Genomic DNA, 22,625 nt, shown 5'->3' on the forward strand with positions numbered 1-22,625 from the left:
GGGGAGCGAGCCAGGGTGGTGGGAGGCTGCCGGGGGGAATGCAAGGTGGCCAGGGAGAGGACAGCCTCAGGAGAGCCACAGGGAAGAAGGGGAAAGTGTAGGGGAGACACACACAGCTGGAGAGGGAGTGGAGGAGATGTGGGGTTTTGCTGTCTTGCTGGAGAGCAGCCCCTTGCTCCGGGGGTGCCATCAGCTCCTGGGTGCTCCCCACACAGTGTCGTCTCGCCAGCCTCACTGGGCTTTTTGTGGTTTGAATTATTTTTCTGGACAGAGGGTTGGAGGACATAGGCCCAATAAACCCTTAAACTTTAGAAATAAACCAGCTGCAGTGGAAAGCAAAGCGCGTACGTCAGCTCCTTCCTCACACACGCGTTTGGGACCTGGGGAGTGCCTGGCTCTGCTCCCTCCCCTGGGCTGGGAGGGGACAAGGCCATGGGAGAGTCCTTGTGCTCAGGGGACACATGGGCTGCAGCGAGCGAGAAACACCAGGGGGGAAAGTGGACCCACCTCAGACGTGAGAGGGGTCACTGAGGGGTGTAGTAGAGTGGCAGCATCAGAGGGAGCCAAGCATATTAGGTTTGTGGGTCAAAGAAGCTCTTTTTGAAATAACACTCATCCTTGGGAGAGACTGGTATAGGCCAGCAGGGGCAGGGAGGCAAGAGATGGCTGGGGATTTCAGACACGGTCACTTGGACCAGTGGCTCTAAATCCAGGTTCCCAGGTCTGATACCTTCTCCGATGTTCAGCTGCTCCTTTGGTTGGAGAAAATGTTTTCGGGGGGAGTTCCAGCAGGCACCACAGTGAAGTGCTGTTGAATGAAGTTCCCCTCCTCGTGTGTCACTGCCGATGGTGCAGGGCAAGTGCTCGGAGGGGAACGTGTGGCCATGATGAGCTAGTGGGCCAGCAAGGGCTCTTGGAAGAGCTGTCCAAGTCTATCCAGGCTCTCTGTCCCACCACAGCCTCCGAGAGCCTGCTCCAGAGCCCTGCGCTTCCCTGCATACCTGTACTACCTTGCATCACCCCCTGGTGAGGCTGAGGAACCTCTGGTGCCACAGCTGCACCTCTTCCTCTCCCTCCTTCTCACTCAGCACCCGGTACGTCTCGTTTCTGTGGCAGCCGTAGCGAGACACCTGCAAAGAGAGCCTGAGTTCATAGGACTGATACCGTTGCCCATCCCTCCCCCAGGGAAAAAGGACCTCCATGATGGGTGGCATCTGGAGGCTGGGATGATGGGGGCACCAGAGGGAAGAAGGTAGAACCAGCTGGGAAGCGGGAGGGAAAGGATAATAGCCGAACTGCCTGTTTCCTAAGATAAGGGCTAGTCCTCTGTCCTGCTCTGGTGTTTCTGTTTTTTGTTACTGCCTAGGCAGCACCCAGTAGATGGTGGAGACCCTCCCTGCAGGGATATACAGGGATACCCCAACGGGTAGGAGGCTCTCCACGGCTTCTCTGTCACTACATTAGTAGCTGTCTCCACTGCCTTCTCTTACAGCATCCGTGCAAGTCCCACTGCCTCAATCACATGCCAGCTGTGCTCGGGTCACCATTTGTCACCCACCGAAGCACACCCAAGTGTGTCCTACTGGCTGCGAAGGCAACGTCTCAATAATGTGCTAAGGCTGAGTTTGATTCAATCTGTCAGAGAAGCAAGACAAGCAGTGGGCCAGTGAGCCCTGCAGGAACTTGGGGCTGGTTGTGGAGGGACCAGCCATGGAGGAGAAGGCTGTGTAATGGGCAGCGCAGGCTGCTTCTCACCTTCTGGTTGTAGAGGGTCTGCAGCAGACACTGGTGGCTCTTGAAGGCACAGTAGCTGGGGTGCTGTACTCCTCCCGTGTCGCAGATCTGGGGAGATGGGAATGAAGGCTGGAGAAAGAAGAGGAGGAGGGATGGGAGCACCCACCGGGCACCCACCTGGCTCGGGGCATCTCCATCTTGGAAGGCGGTGTACTCTGCCTTCAGCCAGAGGGCCACACGAGGGTCCTCACAGCCATGGGTGGCTATCCGGCTGCACCAATACTCCACCCTCAGCCCTCTAAAAAAATCCATGCCATAGTACTCCGAGGTCTCTGGGGAGCTGGTCTGGAAAGGGATGGGTTAAGGAAAGCTGTGCTTCTTCCTCCCTTCCTCCCCTTCCCCACCACCTCCTCACGCTCCTCCTCAGAGGGCGGCCGGAGATGCAGCGCGCTCGGTATACCTTGTTGCCCGCAGCCTGGTACTGGGCTGAGATCTGAGGGTTGATGTAGGGGGTGAAGCTGCCTGTCTCGCAGTGGACACGCTTCAGGTTTTTGATGTGCCGACACTGCTCCCTCTTCAGCGAGCAGAAGGCGCAGTTAGGGCAGAGGTCCATGTGACGCCGCCCGAGGCTGTCACACACCTAAGGGTGGATGCAGCGGGGAGGTCAGGGGGGGAAAAGGAAACTGAGGAGCACCCATACCCCTGGCTTGGAGCTTGCCTCCCTGGTCACCCAGGTCAGCTTCTCCCAGGAGGTGGCACCTGAAAGGACAGTGCTGATGAGCTCCGGCTGCCAGAGCATTGTGGTCAGCACTGCAGGGAGCCCCGCACACAGTAGGGCTCAAAGGCGGACATCAGCATCTTTACCGAATCTCCGAACCCAAGGACTCTGTCTTCCATTTCCTTCCAGGCCTGGGTGACCACTGATGAGAGACAGTTTCCCTCCAGCACTGCATAGCACAGGATAGTCACTGCCTCGCCATTCTTCAGGGCTAAAAGGCTGACGGAGGAAGGGGTGGAGAAAGTCAAGTCTCGTCTCTTGTCACAAGCTGAAGACACAGACCTTTAGTTAAAAAATGAAAGGGGGGGAAAACAACCCCAAAGCATAGCAAAAAAGCTTTCCCCAAGAAAACTCGGACTCTTGGCCAAACCGCATGGAGGAACATGAGTGTCTGCAGAACCTGTACGTGCCTGTGTAACACGGAGGCTATGGACTGGGGTGCGTGTGTGTGCATTCGGGAGCATGTGAGAGGGCTGGTTGAGGAGCACAGACTGAGGAACTTTCCCAGGGGCTTCTGCAGCAGCTGCTGATGCTGAGTTTTGTCCACCTGAGTGCATAGCAAGGAGGTGTTTGTTAGGGGCCTGCTGAGTCTTGACCATGGGGCAGCCCCATTTGGGTCTGGAGTCTATAACTTATAACTCCCTCCTGCTTGAGCCAATGTATTTGACAGAAAGGGGGAAAAAATGGTCACAATGAATTAACTGTTCATCCAAACTGACACAGGAAGCTAAAGATAGAAAATTTAATGATAGTGGGACAAGGGCAATAAAAATATTTTACATCTCTTAGGAACAGAAGAAATTGTACACAAGGTACAGAATTGTTATTAGGCAGGATGGTATGAATTATTAGCAATGATGCAGAAGAGGTAAAAATGCTCCTTAAGTATTTGTCTTCTGCATCTAGAAACAAAATCAATGATAAATAAACTTTGATCTGGCAGAAAGTAAGAAAAGACAAGAGCAGTAATTGCTTATGTTAAAGTGCTCTTAAAATCCATGCAGGGGCTAACCTGTATGGAGTTTTCCTAAGAATAGCTGAAACTTCTTGGAGACCTTCAGATTAGCCTTAAAAAAAATTAAAAAGGAGGTGGCGAACCTGGAGGAAGGTCATGAAGATGAGATTTTCTAAGGCCTGGAAAACTTTCACCTGGAGCAAGAAACTGAAGAACCTTTACTTAGCTGAGCAAAGGCAGTAGTGGGCAGCCACTCACTTGGTCTGTACTTTTACCAAGGTGGAGATCAGTTGGAAGGCTCTCTTCATCAGCAGATGGAAGACTAATGACTTTTGGTGGTTGGAATTTGGGGTGAGATCCATTCAAACCAGAAATTAGCTGCATGTTCCTGATGCGAAGGGTATTTAGCACGGGAGCAGTTGATGGGGTGGTTTCTCCACAGCTTGGAGACTTCAAAAAGACATCTCAAACTTCTCTTAGGAGAAGGGTCTGTGGCTCAGCCACACGATACTGTTTTTCCTTCAGGGCTCACTAGGCATGGCTCCACGTCCTGTGCTGAGCAGGAAGGCCAGGGTGAGTGATCAGAGCAATTGCCAGGCCTGAAGGCTCAAAGAGATCAACCTCCCTGCCGTTAAACTCTTGCAATTGTATGGCGTGTAAAGAAATCAAGCTGTAAGGAGTGGCTGGTGTTCACAGATCCATGGACATGTGAGAGGCATACACCGTATGTGCAGGTACATGCGGATGCTTGGCATTCGCACTGGGTTTGGGTGTGCACTCACATAGCAGAACGTGGGTGAGCGTTAGGGCTACGAATAGGAAGAAGTTTTGTGCACCTCCTTAACAGATCCCTGGGCCCTGCCACACACTGTGGATGAAGGATCTCGCAGCACATGCCCTGCACTTGCAGTGGGTCAGAAACAAGTGATCCTTTACCCAAATGGTTCACATTAACCAGCAGCAAATGAGCATGTCAGCATCTCTGAAGGCATCTCAGAAGGGGTAATGGCTTCAAACTGGAAGATTTAGATTAGATATCAAGAAGCAATTCTTCACTGTGAGGGTGGTGAGACACTGGAAGAGGTTGCCCAGAGAAGCTGTGGATGCCCCATCCCTGGAAGTGTTCAAGGCCAGGCTGGATGGGGCTTTGAGCAGCCTGGTCTAGTGGGAGGTGTCCCTGCCCATGGCAGGGGGTTTGGAACTAGATGATCTTTAAGGTCCCTTCCAACTCTAACCATTCTGTGATTCTATGATTCTAACCTGGAAAATCTTAGTCACAGAAAATTTAATGAGTGCTAGGGTTTTTTTCAGTTTTTTTTTTACAGTCAAACTTGTTTTATCACAGTGCAGCAGACGCTGCTCTAGCCTGCATCGAGGCAAGCAAAGATGTTCCTTCAACACATCATCCTGTACTGCGCTGGGGACGGGCTGCAAATGGTATTCTGTAGACACAGACACGTGAACAAATTCTGTGGTGCCAACCCACAGCACATCAACCACATCCACTGAAAAACCGAGGACAGCTGAAAACCTGGAAATCCACTTATTGCAAGCCTGTGCATCTCTTACTGCGATGCACCACAGTGTGACCAACCTGGTCAGAGGTTTGTGAAGGGAAGATCTGAGTTCAGAGAGGGCAAAAGAATGCAAACTGAGGTCAGCAGTGACAGATGCCAACTCAGGCAAAGCTGGAATGAATTAAAATGTGCCAGTAAAAAAGAGAAACAAAGCCCCAAAGCCCACCTATCCTGCAGAGACCACTTCAAGAGCCCATAAGACCCTTTATGTCCACTCCTCCATCTCATGGCTCCACATGATCCTTTTTATTTCTGGTTTGTTTGTTTGTTTGTTTGTTTTTTCCTCTGTAAAAATTCAGACCATTTAGGATACCAAGAAGAACAGGAAATTTTAAATTTAGAGCAGAAAATCTGTGCTCATCCCACTTGAAAACCTTGTCTAAGGTTGTTCAATTCAACCCTCTCAGCATTTTTCTGTGACTGGGAGCTGGACATCACTGAGAGAAAAACCAGTGACAGCCCCCAAGGCACACCTCACATTTATCTTCCGTACAGGATTGCTCTTTGTGTGGGGATCACCTAACACTGACAATTTCTCTCCTAAGCAGTTGTAGCCCAAGAGAACAAGTGTTTGGTCCATTTTGCTGATAAATCTGTGACAGCCGAAGGGAGTCCCTGCCACCACTCAGATGCTTAACTGCTTAGGCACAGTTGGATCTTCGCCTTCAAGATTTGATAAACTGGATGGGCCATCTTGATAGGACTCACGAATTTCAATTAATGACCCTGATATTATTCTCCAAACTTATCTGAAAGAATTTATCCACAAATATGTCATTATTGGCTATTGTTCCACTACTTGTTTGTTATTCCAGTGGCACATTGTGATTTGGTTGCTTCTTCATCGCACCAGAAGGATCAAGCCAGTAAAGTGAGAGGCACATTAACGATCATTAAAAATTATATGAATAGCTCTGGTGTTTTCATCACTGAGGTAGAAATAAGAAGAAAACTGTCCAGCTTGCTGTACTTCTTTAAAAAATAGCAAATAAATAACAACCTGAAGCTTAGAAAGCAACTGCTAATAAATGGGTTTAACAGCCTTTGCTTTCTCCAACACATGTACTGGTCCAACAAGTGCAGCCCAAACAAGATGCAAATAGAGGACTACAGGCAAAAGGGGCAGCAAAAGGGAACTCGGCTCTAGCCTTTTCTAAAAAGAGCGCTTCCATAAGTAGCTCATAAGTAGTGCTAAAACATCTGCTGAGTGTTGATGACCTACTTGTTCACAACACATGCAAAGTCAGATGTGGGTAGCAGCCTCTGCTGCACGGCAAACTTTAGATTTATGGACCGTATTCGATACGATTGGCCCATGCGGGTCAGAAAGCCTCGCGTCCCTTACATAGCTTCCGCTCACCCACCCAGGAAACTGGGTTGTGCCACCAGCCTGAGATTACCAAGAAATTCTGTTGTGCTCTCTGCCACATCTATTTCCTCCTCTATCTCTGTTCTCCATCTCTGCCACGAGGCTTTTGGGCCTCACGGTTGCAAGTTAATTATTTGGTTTACCACCTCCGGGTGAGCGAGATACATCCCCAGGTGACAGCTGGCTACTGAAAGCAGCTCAGAAGTGTCAGGAGAATGGGTCCCATCCTGCACCACCAGACCCAGGGATGGGTCCTGGGCTTCTCCCCCTCTTGTGGGCACCTGCAATCCACCGATGGTCTCCCTGGTTCCTCTCCCAGTGATTCCCAGTGACCTGGCACCGCTGTGTGGCCCATCCAACCACTCTCCCACAGCTGCTGCCTCACGGCAGCACTGGGGCTTTGTGTCCCATCACAGCGTCACTAAGGGCCACTGGTACAGAGCCAGCACAGCACTGCTGCTGGTCCCCTGCGCTTGCTGATGCGCTGCCGAGCCATGTGTGGATGTGCAGAAGTTTCCCCATGCGTCAGGGAAACTGATAGGTCTGTCTAAAAGCGATTTCCTAATGCAAATCCCTCCCCGGCTTTGTACCTCTGCACGTTAATGTCCTGTAACTGCTGCCCTGGAAAAAGCCCCAGAGGTACCGGCGGGCAATGTTTCAAAGGGAATGTAAAAAAATATAATTGAGAAGAGTCTGTGGGCCAAGATCAGCAGTAGCCCAAAGGCAAAAAGAGAAAACTTCAGGTAAAAGCCTATCTTGCTTTAGCATCTCAAGACGTGGAGTGACACATACAGAGCCTACTTCAGCGGTATCTCTGAAGAGGGCTGGTTAACAACATCCACCTCTCTCTCCACGTAATGGCAAGGATTTGGGCCATTAACTTTCAGCAGCTGAACCTCCCCGATATTGGCTGGCTGTGAGAGGTGGGGTGAATACCTGAGGCAAGCAGAAAGGAAGATAAGGAGCAAACAGCAGCTTTCCAGCACTTTGTAACTTCTGATTTAGGGGGGTTGCTGTAGGAAAGTAAAACCACTAAGGAAAAAAGCTATTCTTAACAGCTTCAGAAAGAAAAAGAGGTCTTGTCCTGCATGCCAAGAAGGCTGATCCGTACCTGACAGATCAAACCTAGCAGATAACCCAACGCCGGAGCCTTTGGGAGAACCAGAACGTAACAGCTGCCCAAGAGCCAGCGGGCACAAAGCATGGGAAAATTTGTGTTTTGTAAATACATCTCTCCTGGTGACCCGCATGATATTGCAGCCTTTTACCTCTGCACCCCTGGGACACTGAGAGCCCCCTGCTCTGAGTTTCCCAAAAGCCTCAGAGCACTTGAAAGTCTTCTGGCCTGGTGGTGAGAAGACAACCTGCCTTGTCACGACTCCCCTTTCACAGCTAGCCATGCACAGTAGCAATACGTAGACACTAAATTGCATCCTGGCCTTACTGAATGGCCAAAAGATACCTCTACATCTCATTCCCAAGAGGCCACTAGTTCCTCAAAGCAGCTGAGAAGTGTCAGGGGGATGGTTCCCACCCTGCACCACCCGTGGTAAAAGAGAAGTAAATGCTAACGTGGTAAAAGAGAAGTAAATGCTAACGGGTGATGATGATTCAAAGTGAGTGGTTTTTTTTTTCTACTGACGGTATTTTTAACGAAGGGTCTGGTCTTAAAATTAAAGCCACTGGGGGTGAAGCATGTAAGCACACCAAGGACTACCTGGAGGGGTAAAGCAGGAGCAGGAGGGCTCAGCCTTGCTGGGGAAGCTGGGCTCACGCGAACCACGAGCATCCACATGCGAATACCAACAGGATGGCGTCTGTATCCGGGACAGCCGTGATGCTTAAAAGGATGGAGGGGTCATAGCGGACAAACAACGCAAGAGTGGGAAGCCCTGGGAAAAAAGGCAAACGCAATTCTTGTGTGCAAACAGAAGAGCTGGGAAAGGAAAGGGAGGTTGACCTCCTTCTGAATACCCAACCGCTGGAACCCACCGCTGAATGGTGCAGGCAGAGCTGGGGTGTGTGGATTTTTAAAGGGACACTGAAAATCGCCACAGAAAATGAGTTGTGCAGGCTTCATAACAAGAGAGCTGCGGAGCTCTCTTCAGCTCGCTGCAAGACTGAATCATGGCATGTAGGTAACTTTGAGGAGAGGAAAACTGGGAAATACATAGCTCTTTAATCAAAGGGGCAGAAAGCACAATAAAGACTAGAAATTTAAGACAAATGCAATAAGAGACGCTTTTTTTGCCCTATGATGATTCACTGCTAGCAGAAAGGCCGCAAAAGCGTGCTGCCAATTCTTCTCCTTGTTATTTTGCTACTATCGCCATGTGTCTCTCAGGTCACAGCTACCTTCACCAGCTACCATGAAAGGTGGTAGAACTACCAGACCAGCTGCCACAAGCATGGGTGAGCAAGAAGGGAGGGATGTCCCGCTGGACATAAGACCCCAGGGAACACACGCAGACCTGGGTTCCGTCACAACCATGCGCAACTTGGGTTAAACCAGACACTGAATGGCACCTGTGCGCACCGACCGGTCCCACCTGGCGCTGCTCCTCTTGCTGGAACGGAAATGCCTCAAAGCATTTTTGCCCCTTTTTTAGGTCATGCTTTGAAGTCCCTTTGAGAGGAGGTGGGATGTGGAGAGCAGCAAAGCCGACAGGCGCGGCCCATCTCGCTTTTTTTATCCTCGCTGGGGTTTAAGCTTTGCTTAGCATGATTGATGGGGCTCGGCTGCCAGGTTACAGGCACACAGTCAGCATTAGCGTCTTTGAGAAACTCTGCAGCAGAATAGTGAGTGTCATCTGCAATCGCAGCAGTCCCTCGATAATCCCAACATAACTAAATCAGAGCAAGGCTCAACTTCAGAGGCAGGGAAAACGAACATATCCTCAGCGAAACATCATTTTGCCTTAGAGTACATAACACCAGGAAAAATTTGCTGGGCAGTAAAAGCCTCCTACAATATTAGGAAGGAGGATGACATAAGTTACAGCCTTGCAAGAGAACACTTACAGCTTTAACAACACGATGCAATTCATTTTTTACATGCAGAAGTGGGATCTCTGGCTCAACTGTAGTAGTACGCAGCGTCTTTAATAGAAACCACAGATGTGCAACCGTGCACAAAACCTGTGTGCTTACAGGAACATCACTAGCCAGCAACAGAGAGAAACCGAAATTACTTCTCCATGAAAACCACATCTAGCTAGCTAGCTTTTTTTTTTTTTTTTTGCTCTTGGCAAGCAAAATAATCTTTGCATCTCAGTCAAAGCAAGCGGTCCTCAGCCACAAAGGATCAGAAAGTTAATTTGAGTGAAAACATACGATCCTTTTGCAGGTCTTTTCTGTCTGGGCTCACCAGTCCCAGCTGCGTGAGCGCAGAGGCAAATGGATCCTGGCAGATCAGCTGAGAAGAGCTCAAGATGCTCGACAAGTTCCCACTGCATCCCCGGGCCAGAGGAACTAAGAAGGGCACGTAAAATGACTTCAAAGCCAGAATGGGGAACCAGAAAGCCCCCAGGAAGACCAATGCACAGATCCAGAGTGCAGAGAGGTGCATTTGCTCGAGCAGAAGCAGTGGTTCTGCACAGCCAGGGGCAAGGCTCTGTGCTCCTGGCTCCGTTTCCTAGCCTGGGGCTACTTTTGCTCTGCCTGGGTGAGGATGGAGCACTCCTCAGGGAACTCCTCAGGTCAGACTGTTTTAAGAAACATCTGCTGGAAAGCAGCTCCGCAGAGAGGGACCTGGGACTGCTGGTGGACAACAAGTTGAGCAGGAGCCAGCAACGTGCCCTTGTGGCCAAGAAGGCCAATGGTATCCCAGAGTGCAATAAACAGAGTGTGGCCAGCAGGTCAAGGGAGGTCACCCTCCCCCTCTACTCTGCCTTGGTGAGGCCACATCAGGAGCACTGTGTCCAGTTCTGGGCTTCCCGGTTCAAGAAGGACAGGGAACTGCTGGAGAGAGTCCAGCAGAGGGCTAACAGGTGATCGAGGGAATGGAGCACCTCTCTTATAAGGAAAGGCTGAGACCTGGATCTGTTTAGGCTGGAGAAGAGAAGACTGAGAGGGGACCTCATCAAATCTAAAGGGGGAGTGTCAGGAGGATGGGGCCAGTCTCTTCTCAGTGGTGCCCGCTGACAGGACAAGGGGCAACGGGCACAAACTGGAACACAGGAAATTCTGTCTCAACATGAGGAAAAACTTCTTTACTTTGAGGGTGGCAGAGCCCTGGAACAGGCTGCCCAGAGAGGTGGTGGAGTCTCCGTCTCTGGAGATATTCAAAACCCGCCTGGACGCGTTCCTGTCCAGCCTGCTCCAGGTGAACCTGCCTTGCCAGGGGGGTTGGACTAGAAGATCTCCAAAGGTGCCTTCCAATCCCTACCACTCTTGATTCTGTGATTCTGTGCTTCACATTTCATGCAGAGAGTTGAGGAGCACAGAGAAAAGCACATTTACTCCAGCATCCCAAGGGCCCGTGTTCGCAAGGAAGCTATTTCTGCAGGTCATCTGGACTCTCGGGAGAGGTGAGTTGGGAGAAGCATGAGTTCAGAGGTGATTGCATTCTGCAGATGGCCACAGTGTGGGGACACATATGCACGGGAGAAGGTCCTGCCTGCAGCTAAGATCCAGCCTAAAAGCACTTTGCTCAGGATGTGGCGACAGTAATGTTGTCAGGAGCTAGCGGTGCTGGGTCACCCTCTCCCTGCTCAGTCTGTGCTGGAGCAGGGGGTGTCTGATGGGCTCCCTGGGTACGCTCCTGCTCTGTATGGGACAGCTGGCCCCAAAAAACCTGCCTGCACTCACCAGCTGCTCAGGGCAGGGGCATGAATGCCATAGGGCTATCAGCTGGTGTGATGAGGACAGCCCTGCATGGGTCAGGAGATGAGCCTTCCCCTCACCTGCCACGGGGGTCTTTTTCCTGCACCCCCTCCTCGGCACTGCCTGATGTGTTCCCTGGCTTTGACTTGGTGCCGGAGTCCGGAGAAGAGCTCTTGGTGTCCAGGGATCTCTCCAAGGAGAGGGCCAAGTGGATCAGCTGCCAGATGCTGTTCTGCAGGCGTTGCTCCCAGGATTTCTCTGCCTGGGCAGGGGATCCCAGAGTGGGAGGTGAGGGGGCAGGACGATCCGGGACCGGCACAGTCGGTGGGGGCACAGGCAGTCCCCTGTGCTGCGGGGGTCTCAGGATCCCTGGCTTGGCCAGGGGGAGCTTCCTCGGAAGCAGTTTCTGACTCGACAGTGCGTAGGAGTACTTGAGGAAAGAGTCCACGCTGTCATGCAGCAGGGCAGAGAGAGAAGCCTGCCCTGGAGCTGGGGAGAGAGAAGGATGGGGGGCTCAGGGCACCTTTTTGAGGCCAGCCGGAGAGCTGCTGGGGGGCAGGAGTAGCTACAGGAGACCATACCTTCTTCTGTAGGGAAGCTTTCGCTCCTTTCCCAGGGCCCCACAGTGTGCAGTCGCTCCTTCAGGAGGAGAAGGTGTTTTGGAGGAGACAACCTCAGACATGGGATTCTCTGGATGGAGGAGAGAGGGAGAAACACACGTCCCACTGCGTTATCTTCCCTTCCTCCTCACCCCTTCCATCTCCCAAGAGATATTCCCGCCCCTATCCCGAATCCCGCTCCCCACCTTGGCGTAGAACTGGCGTTTGAAGCAGCGGTACTGGGCGAACTGGCAGAAGGTCTGAAACCAGGGCGCCTCCGGGAAGTCAGAGCAGACCGGCCCTGGAGAGGGGTGAGAGGGAGACGTGGGATGGGGACAGGCCACGGGTTTAGGCATCTGCCCCCTTGGCCTGGGCACAACAAGAGACGGGGACCTCTCGGATGTCGGTTTTCAGAGCAGCTTGTAGTTGAAGGGAAAGTCAAAGCTGTCTGCCCCCAGGTGGAGATGACAGCCCTGTGCTGTTACAGCTCCCGATCCCAGGTGTCACACGCGCTTTCCCTCCAAACCACCCAGGGTTTCAGTTCTTCCTTCTGCCCTTTTTTCACACAGTTATCTTCCCCTTTGCAGAGACCCAAACCTCCTGTTTCCAGGATCTGATAAGGACTCTGTTATTAGCTTTTGAAGGGTTTTAAAAAAAAAAAAAAAAAGGCAAGTAATGATGTGGTGGGTTAAAAAGATGGCCAGATTGGGCCTGGGAACACCAGAGTAGACAAACTCTTCAGGGCAACATAGTTTGACAGTGATTCCAGCCGTGCAGGGGATGGAGGAAAGTCCATAGGGCCGAGATGCTGCTGGCAAAGCCTGTGCCTCTACACACATGCACCATAGTCTTGACCAGCAATGACAACGATCATAGAATCATAGAATCTTCATGGTTGGAAAGGACCTTTGAGATCATCGAGTCCAACCATACACACACACAAAAAAACCCCACAAACCCCTACAACCTCTGCCACTAGAGCATACCCTGAAGTGCCAAATCTACACGTTTCTTAAATACCTCTAGGGATGGTGACTCAACCACCTCCCTGGGCAGGCTGTTCCAGTGCCTGACCACTCTTTCAGTAAAGTAATTCTTCCTAATATCTAACCTAAGCCTCCCCTGCCGCAGCTTCAGACCATTTCCTCTGGTCCTGTCATTATTCACCTGGGAGAAGAGGCCAACCCCCACCTCTCTCCAACCTCCTTTCAGGTAGTTGTAGAGGGCAATGAGGCCTCCCCTCAGCCTCCTCTTCTTCAAGCTAAACATGCCCAGCTCCCTCAGCCTCTCCTCATATGACCTGGTCTCCAGACCCCTCACCAGCCTGGTAGCTCTCCTCTGGACACACTCCAGCACTTCAATGTCCCTCTTGTACAGAGGGGCCCAGAACTGAACACAGCACTCGAGGCGAGGCCTCACCAGTGCCGAGTACAGAGGCACGATCACTTCCCTACTCCTGCTGGCCACGCTATTCCTGATACAAGCCAGAATGCTGTTGGCCTTCTTGGCCACCTGGGCACACTGTTGGCTCATGTTAACCTGGCCATCCACCATCACCCCCAGGTCCTTTTCTGCCGGGCAGCTTTCCAGCCACTCTTCCCTGATACTGGTTTAAAAGCTGCAGCTCTTCGTGCAGTGATCACAGGGTAGATGAGACCATGCAGGAGAGCCAAAAACCCTGGGAGATCTGAGGGGGGGGGCGTAATCTTGTGCTCCCTCTGCGCTGGGGGTGCATGGCTCAGCTGGCACAGCCAGCCCTTTGGACACACTGAATGGGTCAAGCGCTGGCTGAGACAGAGGAGGTTAGCGGTGGGATTCCACTGGTCTCCTCTTAGTTGCTTGTACACCATCTTTTATACTGTATACGCTCCTTCTCTTGTGTTGAGCATACGGATTCACCGGCAAAAGTAGAATTTCAGATATCCACCAGGATCCCAGCCCAGAAGAATGCCCCACCTTGTAGGGAACACACCAGACCCCCCACCCTGTCCTTTGGTGATGGTCTATGAAATCCTTCCAGGACGGGAGGGACACAGGCTTGGCCAGTGCAATGGACTCGGAGCAACAGCGTTTTACTCCACCACACAGTCACTGCTTGCAAAGGAGCATTGGTGCCATTGGGCAAGGGAGGAAACCCAAACGTTTGCTAACCCCAGCCTTAGCCTGGCTCTCCTGGGCCAGGACTGCATCACCAGTGGTGCATACCAGGCCAGGCTTGGGTCCTGTCACAAACCATGCCTTGGATGACACAGAAACTTTCCATTTTGGGGTGGGGGGAGAAGAAATGTACATTTTTGTTCCAACATCTCGGAAGTTGAAAAAAAACCAAACTTGACACAGATAAAGTTTCCCAGCGGATCTCTTTGCTGGTCTCTTGATTTTCAATGTGTCTCAGCTCTTCCGCAGCATGCTGAATGCTGACGGCATGGCCTGATGAGCAGCTTCCCTCCTGTAGCACTGATTCCCATCTCCTCTTTTCTCTCAGCTCATCTGCCCTATGGAAATATCTTTCTTTGAATCCTCTGACCTTCCTGCCAAGGGGAGCCCTTCCCAGCACCAGCTGCTTAGTTTAATCAATATGATCTTTTGCTCCTTTCCTCTGCTCCTTCTGCCCATGTGTTTGCTGCAAACAGCTACAGCTTCTGCTGGGTGTCAGGAATCCACCCCCTTGGGCTTTGTGGCCAATTCCACCTGCAGGAGCTCCCAGCCTGGGGAGGGCAATTAATTAACAACTGCGTCGTCACTAAAAGATGGAGACAGCCAAGATATTTGCATATACTCATCAGGAAACATTCTCCTGACTTTCATCTTCCACAACAAAGAGGGCTGAAAGGTTATGTGTAGGCTTCCCTTGTTTAAAACACAAGGTAACTGCTTTCCGTAGCACCACACTTGAAGAGGCACAATTAATACTCATGACTATTTGGATGTAGACAGGACTGCAATTTAGCTCCAAGGACAGTAAAGACAAAACATGTGAAGGCACATGCTCCAACACGTCCAACCGGTCTCTCAGCCTGGCCACAACATGTGCCCAAATAGCTCCAAAACTGGAAGAAAGGGAACATGGAGGGGAATAAAGTCTGCCAGATGGGTCTGTTGGGCGGAGGGATGGAGGAGAAGAAGGCAAAGAGGGCAGCCTGCAAACTTGTCCCATCTCCTAGCAGTCCCAGATGCTCCTGCTCTTGGCAGCTGAGCCTCCGGAGGCAGCAGCAGTGGGACCCTGGCTGGATATGCCAAAGAGCAGTGCCAGGGTGCTGGGCATCACCAGGAGAGGAACAAGGGATAGCTCCTGGATGCACCTAGTGCCACGGCATCGTGGACTGCAGGTGCCCACAAGCGAGGGAGAAGCCCAGGACCCATCCCTGGGTCTGGTGATGTGGGGTAGGACCCGTTCCCCTGACACAGCTGCAGAAACAAGCAAGAAATAGTTGCCCTCAAGCTGCAGTCCAAATAAGCACACTTGGCTGATCATTCAGTTCATTGACGTTCATAGCTAAATATAAAGACATATTTTTTTATGAGAAAATTGTTCCTATTTTTTTTCCTCTGAAGAAAAATACAACAGAAGTAGTCCCAAGTTTTTCAGCTGCACAGATATAATTACGCCACTTAAATTCTCTGGTGCAGGGGTGCAGGGAAAGTATGATTGCAGAGATTTAAAGGGTGCTGTTGCTATGGCGCTTTCTGAACTGGGATGTTTCTTGGCTCCTGAAATGTTAAACACTTAAAAAAGCAGCTTATCAGCTCAAGCTTTCTTAAAGGCCCATGAGAGCCCATGAGCCAAGCTGCTGCGTTAAACCCTACATCAAGCTGGAAGGAGCTGATGAGGTTGTAAAATGAACTGTTAGGAAGAGACGATGAGCTTCAGTGAGCTTCAGAAAACTGTGGCTGGTTTTTTTTCCTCTGCCACCCCACCAACAGAGATGTGGAGAAACTGAAGAGATCAGCGAAGGGCCATCAAAATGGCCATGGCTTTCAGCCTGTGACCCCTGAAGAGAGCCTGGGGCAGCTGCGTTTCTTCAGCTTGGGTGAAGAGGAGATGGGGAGGTGAGTTAACAGCAGCCCACACGGACCTGAAGGAAAAGAACAAGAAGACTTGTTAAACTCTTCTTGGTGGTGCCAGACAACACAAGAGGGAAAAAACCCTACAAATTCCTGCTTGGACTAGCCATCAACATGAGCCAGACATGTGTGCTTGCAGCCCATAAGGTCAACCGTATCCTGGGCTGCATCAAAAGCACGACCAGCAGGCTGAGGGAGGTGATTCTCCTCCTCTGCTCTGCTCTGGTGAGATCCCACCTGGAGTACTGTGTCCAGCTTTGGAGTCCTCAGCACAAGAAGGACATGGACTTGTAAGAGCGGGTCCAGAAGAGGGCCACAAAGAATGATCCGAGGGCTGGAGCACCTCTGCTATGAGGACAGGCTGAGAGTGTTGGGCTTGTTCAGCCTGGAGAAGAGAAGGCTCCAGGGAGACCTTATAGCAGCCTTCCAGTGCTTAAAGGGGCTCTACAAGACAGCTGGAGATGGATTTTTTAGAAGGGCCTGTAGCGATAGGACGAGGGGTGATGGCTTCAAACTGGAAGAGGGTAGATTTAGGTTACATATCAGGAAGAAATTTTTCACTATGATGGTGGTGAGGCACTGGAACAGGTTGCCCAGAGAAGCTGTGGATGCCCCATCCCTGGAAGTGTTTAAGGCCAGGCTGGATGGGGCTTTGAGCAGCCTGGTCTAATGAAAGGTGTTGCTGCCCATGGCAGGGGATTGGAACTAGATGATCTTTAAGGTCCCTTCCAACCCAAACCATTCTATGATTCTATGATTAGGAGAAGCTATTTTGTCCAGGAAAGCAGTGCAGCACTGGAAGAGGTGCCCAGAGAGTCCACAAAACCAAACTCCCTTGCACAAAGACACGGCGCTCTAGTGCTGGCAGTGCCCTACTCCAAGCCAAACTTTGGGCTAGAGACCCCAAAATGACCCATCCCACCACCATTCCCGCCATCCTGGGGCATTTTGGGGCAGAGAAGCAGCCAGCACTGCTCCAGCTGGAGTGATGCCCGCCTCTGTCCTTTGGAGGTAGGGTGATGCCCCTACCTTCGGGGACATGGCCGTGGTTCTCCTCCTGGTCCAGCTGCAGGATGTTGGGGCTGAGGCAGCCACTTGCCTGACGCACCTGACAGGCCATGTCCGCCTTCCAGGGGGGATGCAGGCTGGCAAAGAAGAAGCGGTATTCTCTGTCTGACAGGGGGCTGCCCGGAGTGGGGGGCACCACCGGAGCAACGGAGGACATCAGCAAGGTCAGCAGCCCTGGTGGAGAAGGCAGAGGCAAGCGGTGGGTGGAAATGAAAGAGCAGCTGGTGGGGCGGCCCACTCCTGTCTGCTGGTGCTGAGCAGGGTGCTGGGAAGAGGTCTCCCTCCATCACCTGGGCATGCAGGGCCCCGGGGGAATCAGGAATGCCAGGGAAAAAGGGGGAAAAAGAATAAAAAAGCAGGAAAAAAAAAAAAGGGGGGGGGGTAGAAAAAAAGAGAAAAAGAGTGGGAAAAAAGGGAAAAGAGAAAACAGGAAAAGAAGAAGAAAATAAAAAAGAATAAATAAAAAAGAATAAATAAAAAATAAAAAAGGAAAAGAGAAAAGAAAAGAAAAGAAAAAAGAAAAGAAAAGAAAAGAAAAGAAAAGAAAAGAAAAGAAAAGAAAAGAAAAGAAAAGAAAAGAAAAAAGAAAAGAAAAGAAAAGAAAAGAAAAGAAAAGAAAAGAAAAGAAAAGAAAAGAAAAGAAAAGAAAAAAGAAAAGAAAAGAAAAAAGAAAAGAAAAGAAAAAAGAAAAGAAAAGAAAAGAAAGAAAAGAAAAGAAAAGAAGAAAAAAGAAAAAAGAAAAAAGAAAAAAGAAAAAAGAAAAAAGAAAAAAAGAAAAATAAGGAAGAAACAAAAATTTAGAAGCTGGGGTTTTTTTCTGGGTTGGGTGGCAGTTGTTTTGGTTTGGGGGAGGGATTGCTTAGGTTTTTGTTTGGTTTTTTTTTTTTTATGTTTGTTTGTTTGTTTGTTTGTTTCCCCACAAAATGCCAGCCTCACCTGCCTGGTAGGGCCCGCTGCCCACCCCTGCAAGCCGCCCCCTCCGCCACACCTGGGGTCTCTGTACGCCTCCATGGTGACATCCCTCCATCCCCTCCTTTCCCTCCTCTCCTGCCTCCTCTTCCCCCCAGCCCCCGCCCCGTGCTCAGCAACCTCTGCGGTGGCCCTGGGAGGGTGTTGGGGACAGGTGTCACTCACCCATCAGGCAGGGCAACCTCGCCATGTCTGCCCCAGTCCCCAGCACAGCAGCCCTGGCGGTGGCGGAATGAGAAGCGGATGGCATCACAGTTGGGTGCCGGGGACACGGGGGCTCGTGCCTGCGGGGGTATGAGGGGTGACGGGCACCCCAGGAGGAAGGAAGAAGCCAGGGAAATGGGGACAAGGCATGCGGGAGGAGCGGGAGACAAGCTGGGAGCTTCCCCCTCTGCTCGGGGACACAGTGGTGGGCTGGCAACAACCTGCGACAGCATTTGAGGCCTGGCCAGGCTACCCCCGGGCTGAGGGTACCCCAAAAGCGGTACCTTGGGGGTACCTTGCCCCTCAAAGTGTTTTCTACTCTTCTGCAGGAGAAAGGGGACAAAAATCTGCTCCACTTGTGGAGGATTGAGACACACACCCCGTGCCTCCCTCCTGAGCATCCCAGCACCACCTTGCTTCAGGACATGGTGGGAAGATGGCTTGATCTCTCCTGGGCAGCCGTGCCACCTTTTGAACACCCAGCGAGCCACAGGAGCACCTGCAGGTCTTCCTCTGCCCCGAGCAGGGGGAACGGTGATAGCAAAAGAGGCTTAGGACCGCCAGCACAGAAGTCCCCAGGGCTGATGTTGAGGGAGACCCACACCCCCCGTGGCCCATGCCCGTGCCCGGCTCTTACTGTGGAGACCGAAGCTCGGGGCACAGACACAGCATCCCACATGTGCACCCACGTGTGGAGAAGCAGCCGACACAGCGCTTCCCGCGGCTGGGCACTTTCCTCACCATAACCATCACGGGGAAGCAGCTGTGGGGGGGCGGTTGGAAAGAAAACCCTTGGCGCAGCAGCTTCGCTCCAAGAACCGCAGCCGTAAGCAAAACGCAGGCAGGCACAGCGGCTCCACGTGCCTGCCCCAACACCCCACGGCCTCGGCCCGCCTGCGACAGGACACCCTTGCGGAGCCGCAGGCAAAAGCGGGCAAAGTCTTCGACTGCCGAAGAAGCAGCTTCTCCAGCAAATCCCGGAGGGTATTCCAGCAGCGCCGCTGCATGCCACGGCTGCAGAGTGCGCTGCGGTGGCAGGGCTGACACTGTCGCCTGCGTGGCCATCAAGGCGAAAGCTGGAATTTCACCCATCAAGGTGAAAGCTCGAATCCCTGCAGCCGTGTGGGATGTTAAAAAGGCATCTGGCAACAGCACGTAGCTCTGCAGGTCCTCGCAGGAGACAAGCTGTAGTCTGCTCTAAGGTGCTTTGTTGGAAGGTAACGCTTCCGAGAAGCCTGAAGCCTGACCATTTAACAGCAGCGATGAATTTTAGGGTGTTTCTGCAGCTTCTTAGCCACATGGTGAGCAGGGGACGTTTTTCCAGCTAGGTCTAGCCACTCACATTAAAATAGGCAGCGCTGCTGGGGCTTGCAAATTGTGGCCAATTCCTAGTCTGCCATCGCTTAGGCTTGAAACACGTTGCTTATTAGCTGATTTTAGACACCTCCAGGGCCTTCAGCTCCCCAGCTCTCTTAATCCCCTCTGCTCCCCCATAACATGAGAGCCCAGGCTGATTTCTGTTGTCCTGACTTGAGCGGCTTCCCAGGGGAACTCAGTGCTGACCTCAGAGGCTGATGGAAAGGCATGACCTAGGAAAGCACATGGACATGGCGTGTCACACAGCGTTATTAATGTGTGGCAGGTGCCGGCTGCATGGCCTGTGTCTACATGTGCCAGCAAGAGATTTATGGTGTATGGAAACAGGAAACAAGAACGAACGGATCAGAGACCCTGGATGTACACTGAGAACTCAAGCACGAGGCAGAAGATGAAGGAGCTGCCAAAGAAGTCATCCTTGGTTGATGCTTTATGCTACTGTGTATTTGAAAAGAAGGCGGTTAGTGATGTGAGGACAGCTTGGCTACTTAGCACTTCTCATGCACTGTGGCATACCCTGGATTTGGTTCAGGTTGTCAAATTCCTTCAGGGAAGGACCACAAGCATGTGGAGGAGCCAGCTACTCTGTGGCGTGTACCCGGCAGGGCTGGGAGACTGCGAGTGCAGAAGAAACTGCTGTGCTGTTCGGTTAGGTTTGTGCCGTGTGGCTATGGGGCTCTCCTGCTGTAAGGTTCTGCAAAAAAAGAAGTCATCTTTGGGAGAGGGGTGAGGACAGGAGGAACGGTAGTTCTGACAGGACACATCAACGTGGAGTCTGCTCCCCACTGTAGCATCAAGCAATTGCAGTGGTCAGCAACGCGCAGCACAGGGGTGATGTTAATTATGGTATTTTCTGATTTCTGAGGGCTAACTTGGCACTTGTAAGGCTGTACCACCGATGATGCAGCACAAGCTGTGTAATTCGTGCACTGAGGCAGATTTGCAGCCTTGTTTTCAGAGCCACCACAAAATGGCGTTTCCGGCAGACGGTGCTGCTGCATGAGCTGGAGCTCGGCGGGCCGATATCCGCAGCTGTAACCCCCAGGCCTACAGCCTGCCTGATCCCAGCAGCTGGGATGCGTAGCAGCAGGATCACAACTCGCTGCTGTTACAAGGAAAGGAGCTGCATTTTCCATCTTGCTAGCCGATCGCCTTGTCGATTCTGAGCTTTGGAAGGGCCTGTCTGGTTTGTGAGGGACCACCCTTCAGCGGACAAGCTCCTCTTCCAAGTCACTCTTGCTGTTGTTTTCAATAACTCATCTTTTTCTCAGCATTTTCCTATCTGCATGTTCCACCACAAACTCCACCACCAGCAGAAATGTCTGAAAACCCCTTGAAAACCCCAGGACCATGGCTCACAGACCCTTCTTCCTCTGCTGCAAGGGTTATATTGCCGCTTCACAGAATCAGAGAATCACAGAATGGTAGGGCTTGGAAGGGACCTTTGGAGACCATCTAGTCCAACCCCCCTGACAAAGCAGGTTCACCTGGAGCAGGCTGGACAGGAATGCATCCAGGCAGGTTTTGAATATCTCCAGAGACGGAGACTCCACCACCTCTCTGGGCAGCCTGTTCCAGGGCTCTGCCACCCTCAAAGTAAAGAAGTTTTTCCTCATGTTGAGACAGAATTTCCTGTGTTCCAGTTTGTGCCTGTTGCCCCTTGTCCTGTTGCCGGGCACCACTGAAAAGAGTCTGGCCCCATCCTCTTGACATCCGCCCTTTAGATATTTATAAGCATTCATGAGGTCCCCTCTCAGTCTTCTCTTCTCCGGCCTAAACAGACCCAGCTGTCTCAGCCTTTCCTTATAAGAGAGGTGCTCCAGTTCCTTGATCATCTTTGTAGCCCTCCACTGGACTCTCTCCAATAGTTCCTTGTCTTTCTTGAACTGGGAAGCCCAGAACTGGACACAGTACTCCAGATGTGGCCTCACCAAGGGCAGAGTAGAGGGGGAGGATGACCTCCCTTGACCTGCTGGCCACACTCTTTTTAATGCATCCCAGGAGACCATTGGCCTTCTTGGCCACAAGGGCACATTGCTGGCTCATGGCCAACTTGGTGTCCACAGGACTCGCCGGTCCTTCTCCGCAGACCTGCTTTCCAGCAGGTCAGCCCCCAACCTGTACTGGTGCATGGGGTTATTCCTCCCCAGGTGCAGGACCCTGCACTTGCGCTTGTTGAACTTCATTAGGTTTCTCTCTGCCCTACTCTCCATCCTGTCCAGGTCTCACTGAATGGTGGCACAGCCTTCTGGTGTTATCAGCCACTTTTCCCAGTTTTGTGACACCAGCAAACTTGCTGAGGGTGCACTCTGTCCCCTCATCCAGGTCACTGATGAATGTGTTGAACAAGACTGGCCCCCTGAGGAACACCGCTAGCTACAGGCCTCCAAATAGACTCTGCGCCGCTGATCACAACACACTGAGCTCTGCCGTTCAGACAGTTCTCAAGCCACCTCCCTGTCCACTCGCCTAACCCACACTTCCTAAGCTTACCTATGAGGATGTTATAGGAGACTGTGTCAAAAGCCTTGCTGAAGCTGAGAAGAAACTCACGAAGATGAAGGCTACAAAGATCAGGTGTGAATTCCTGACTTAGTGCCTTGTCAAGCAGGATCCCTAGAAAGCACATGCCTTAAATAATTTGAAATGTAAGCAGAGATGACAGGAAAATGCTTCAGAAACCACCTGTTATGGGGGAAAAAAAGTGATTTCAGAAAGGAAATCTTGGTAAAAATACCCGAATCTGTTTTCTCATGTTAGCTGGAGTGAAAAAAATCAGAGTACTGCTACAGCCATAATGGTGCTGTTAACTGCAATACATTTGTATATCAGTATGTTTCTAGAAGATAAATGCTAGGCTCTTTGCTTATGGAGGGGCCTGTGAGCAGTTCTGCTTATGTAGCTGTTAGGGCAGACTAAGGAAGGGGCCAAGAGAGTCCCTGAGACACACCAGGTTATGTATGCCTTCCAGAGCACCAAAGGAAAGGGAAAACTGTGGTGCCTTCTTTTATGAAAACACACACCTAAGAGAAGAGCAACCCCGTGAATGGGTAGAGAAGGTCATCCAAAGCCCATCACAGTTCTACCTTCTCCATTCCAGGGATGA

The 22,625-nt window shown here is 51.5% G+C and overlaps 1 protein-coding gene across 1 annotated transcript; it reads right to left on the reverse strand.

The window, feature by feature from the left end:
• Window positions 1–680: 680 nt before the first annotated feature.
• ACRBP (acrosin binding protein) lies at window positions 681–18,128 on the reverse strand. The gene is made up of 10 exons (XM_054188704.1): window positions 18,104–18,128; window positions 16,931–17,143; window positions 12,043–12,137; window positions 11,819–11,927; window positions 11,318–11,726; window positions 2,599–2,731; window positions 2,195–2,374; window positions 1,912–2,079; window positions 1,756–1,842; window positions 681–808 (listed from the first exon to the last, which is right to left on the reverse strand). Exons 1-10 carry the CDS (start codon window positions 18,126–18,128, stop codon window positions 743–745), a joined length of 1,485 nt encoding a protein of 494 aa, XP_054044679.1. The 3' UTR covers window positions 681–742.
• Window positions 18,129–22,625: the final 4,497 nt, after the last annotated feature.

This window comes from Rissa tridactyla, chromosome 1, assembly GCF_028500815.1.
Source record: "Rissa tridactyla isolate bRisTri1 chromosome 1, bRisTri1.patW.cur.20221130, whole genome shotgun sequence".
NCBI classification, from domain to species: Eukaryota; Metazoa; Chordata; class Aves; order Charadriiformes; family Laridae; genus Rissa; species Rissa tridactyla.

Excerpts from the sequence above, each read along its gene's own strand:
- ACRBP (XM_054188704.1), bottom strand. The coding sequence starts at position 18,128 with ATGGCGAGGTTGCCCTGCCTGATGG. Across the intron at positions 2,375-2,598 it reads TCCTTGGGTTCGGAGATTCG|GTGTGTGACAGCCTCGGGCG; the intron begins GTAAAGATGCTG and ends ATCCACCCTTAG. Across the intron at positions 1,843-1,911 it reads ATGGAGATGCCCCGAGCCAG|ATCTGCGACACGGGAGGAGT; the intron begins GTGGGTGCCCGG and ends CCATCTCCCCAG.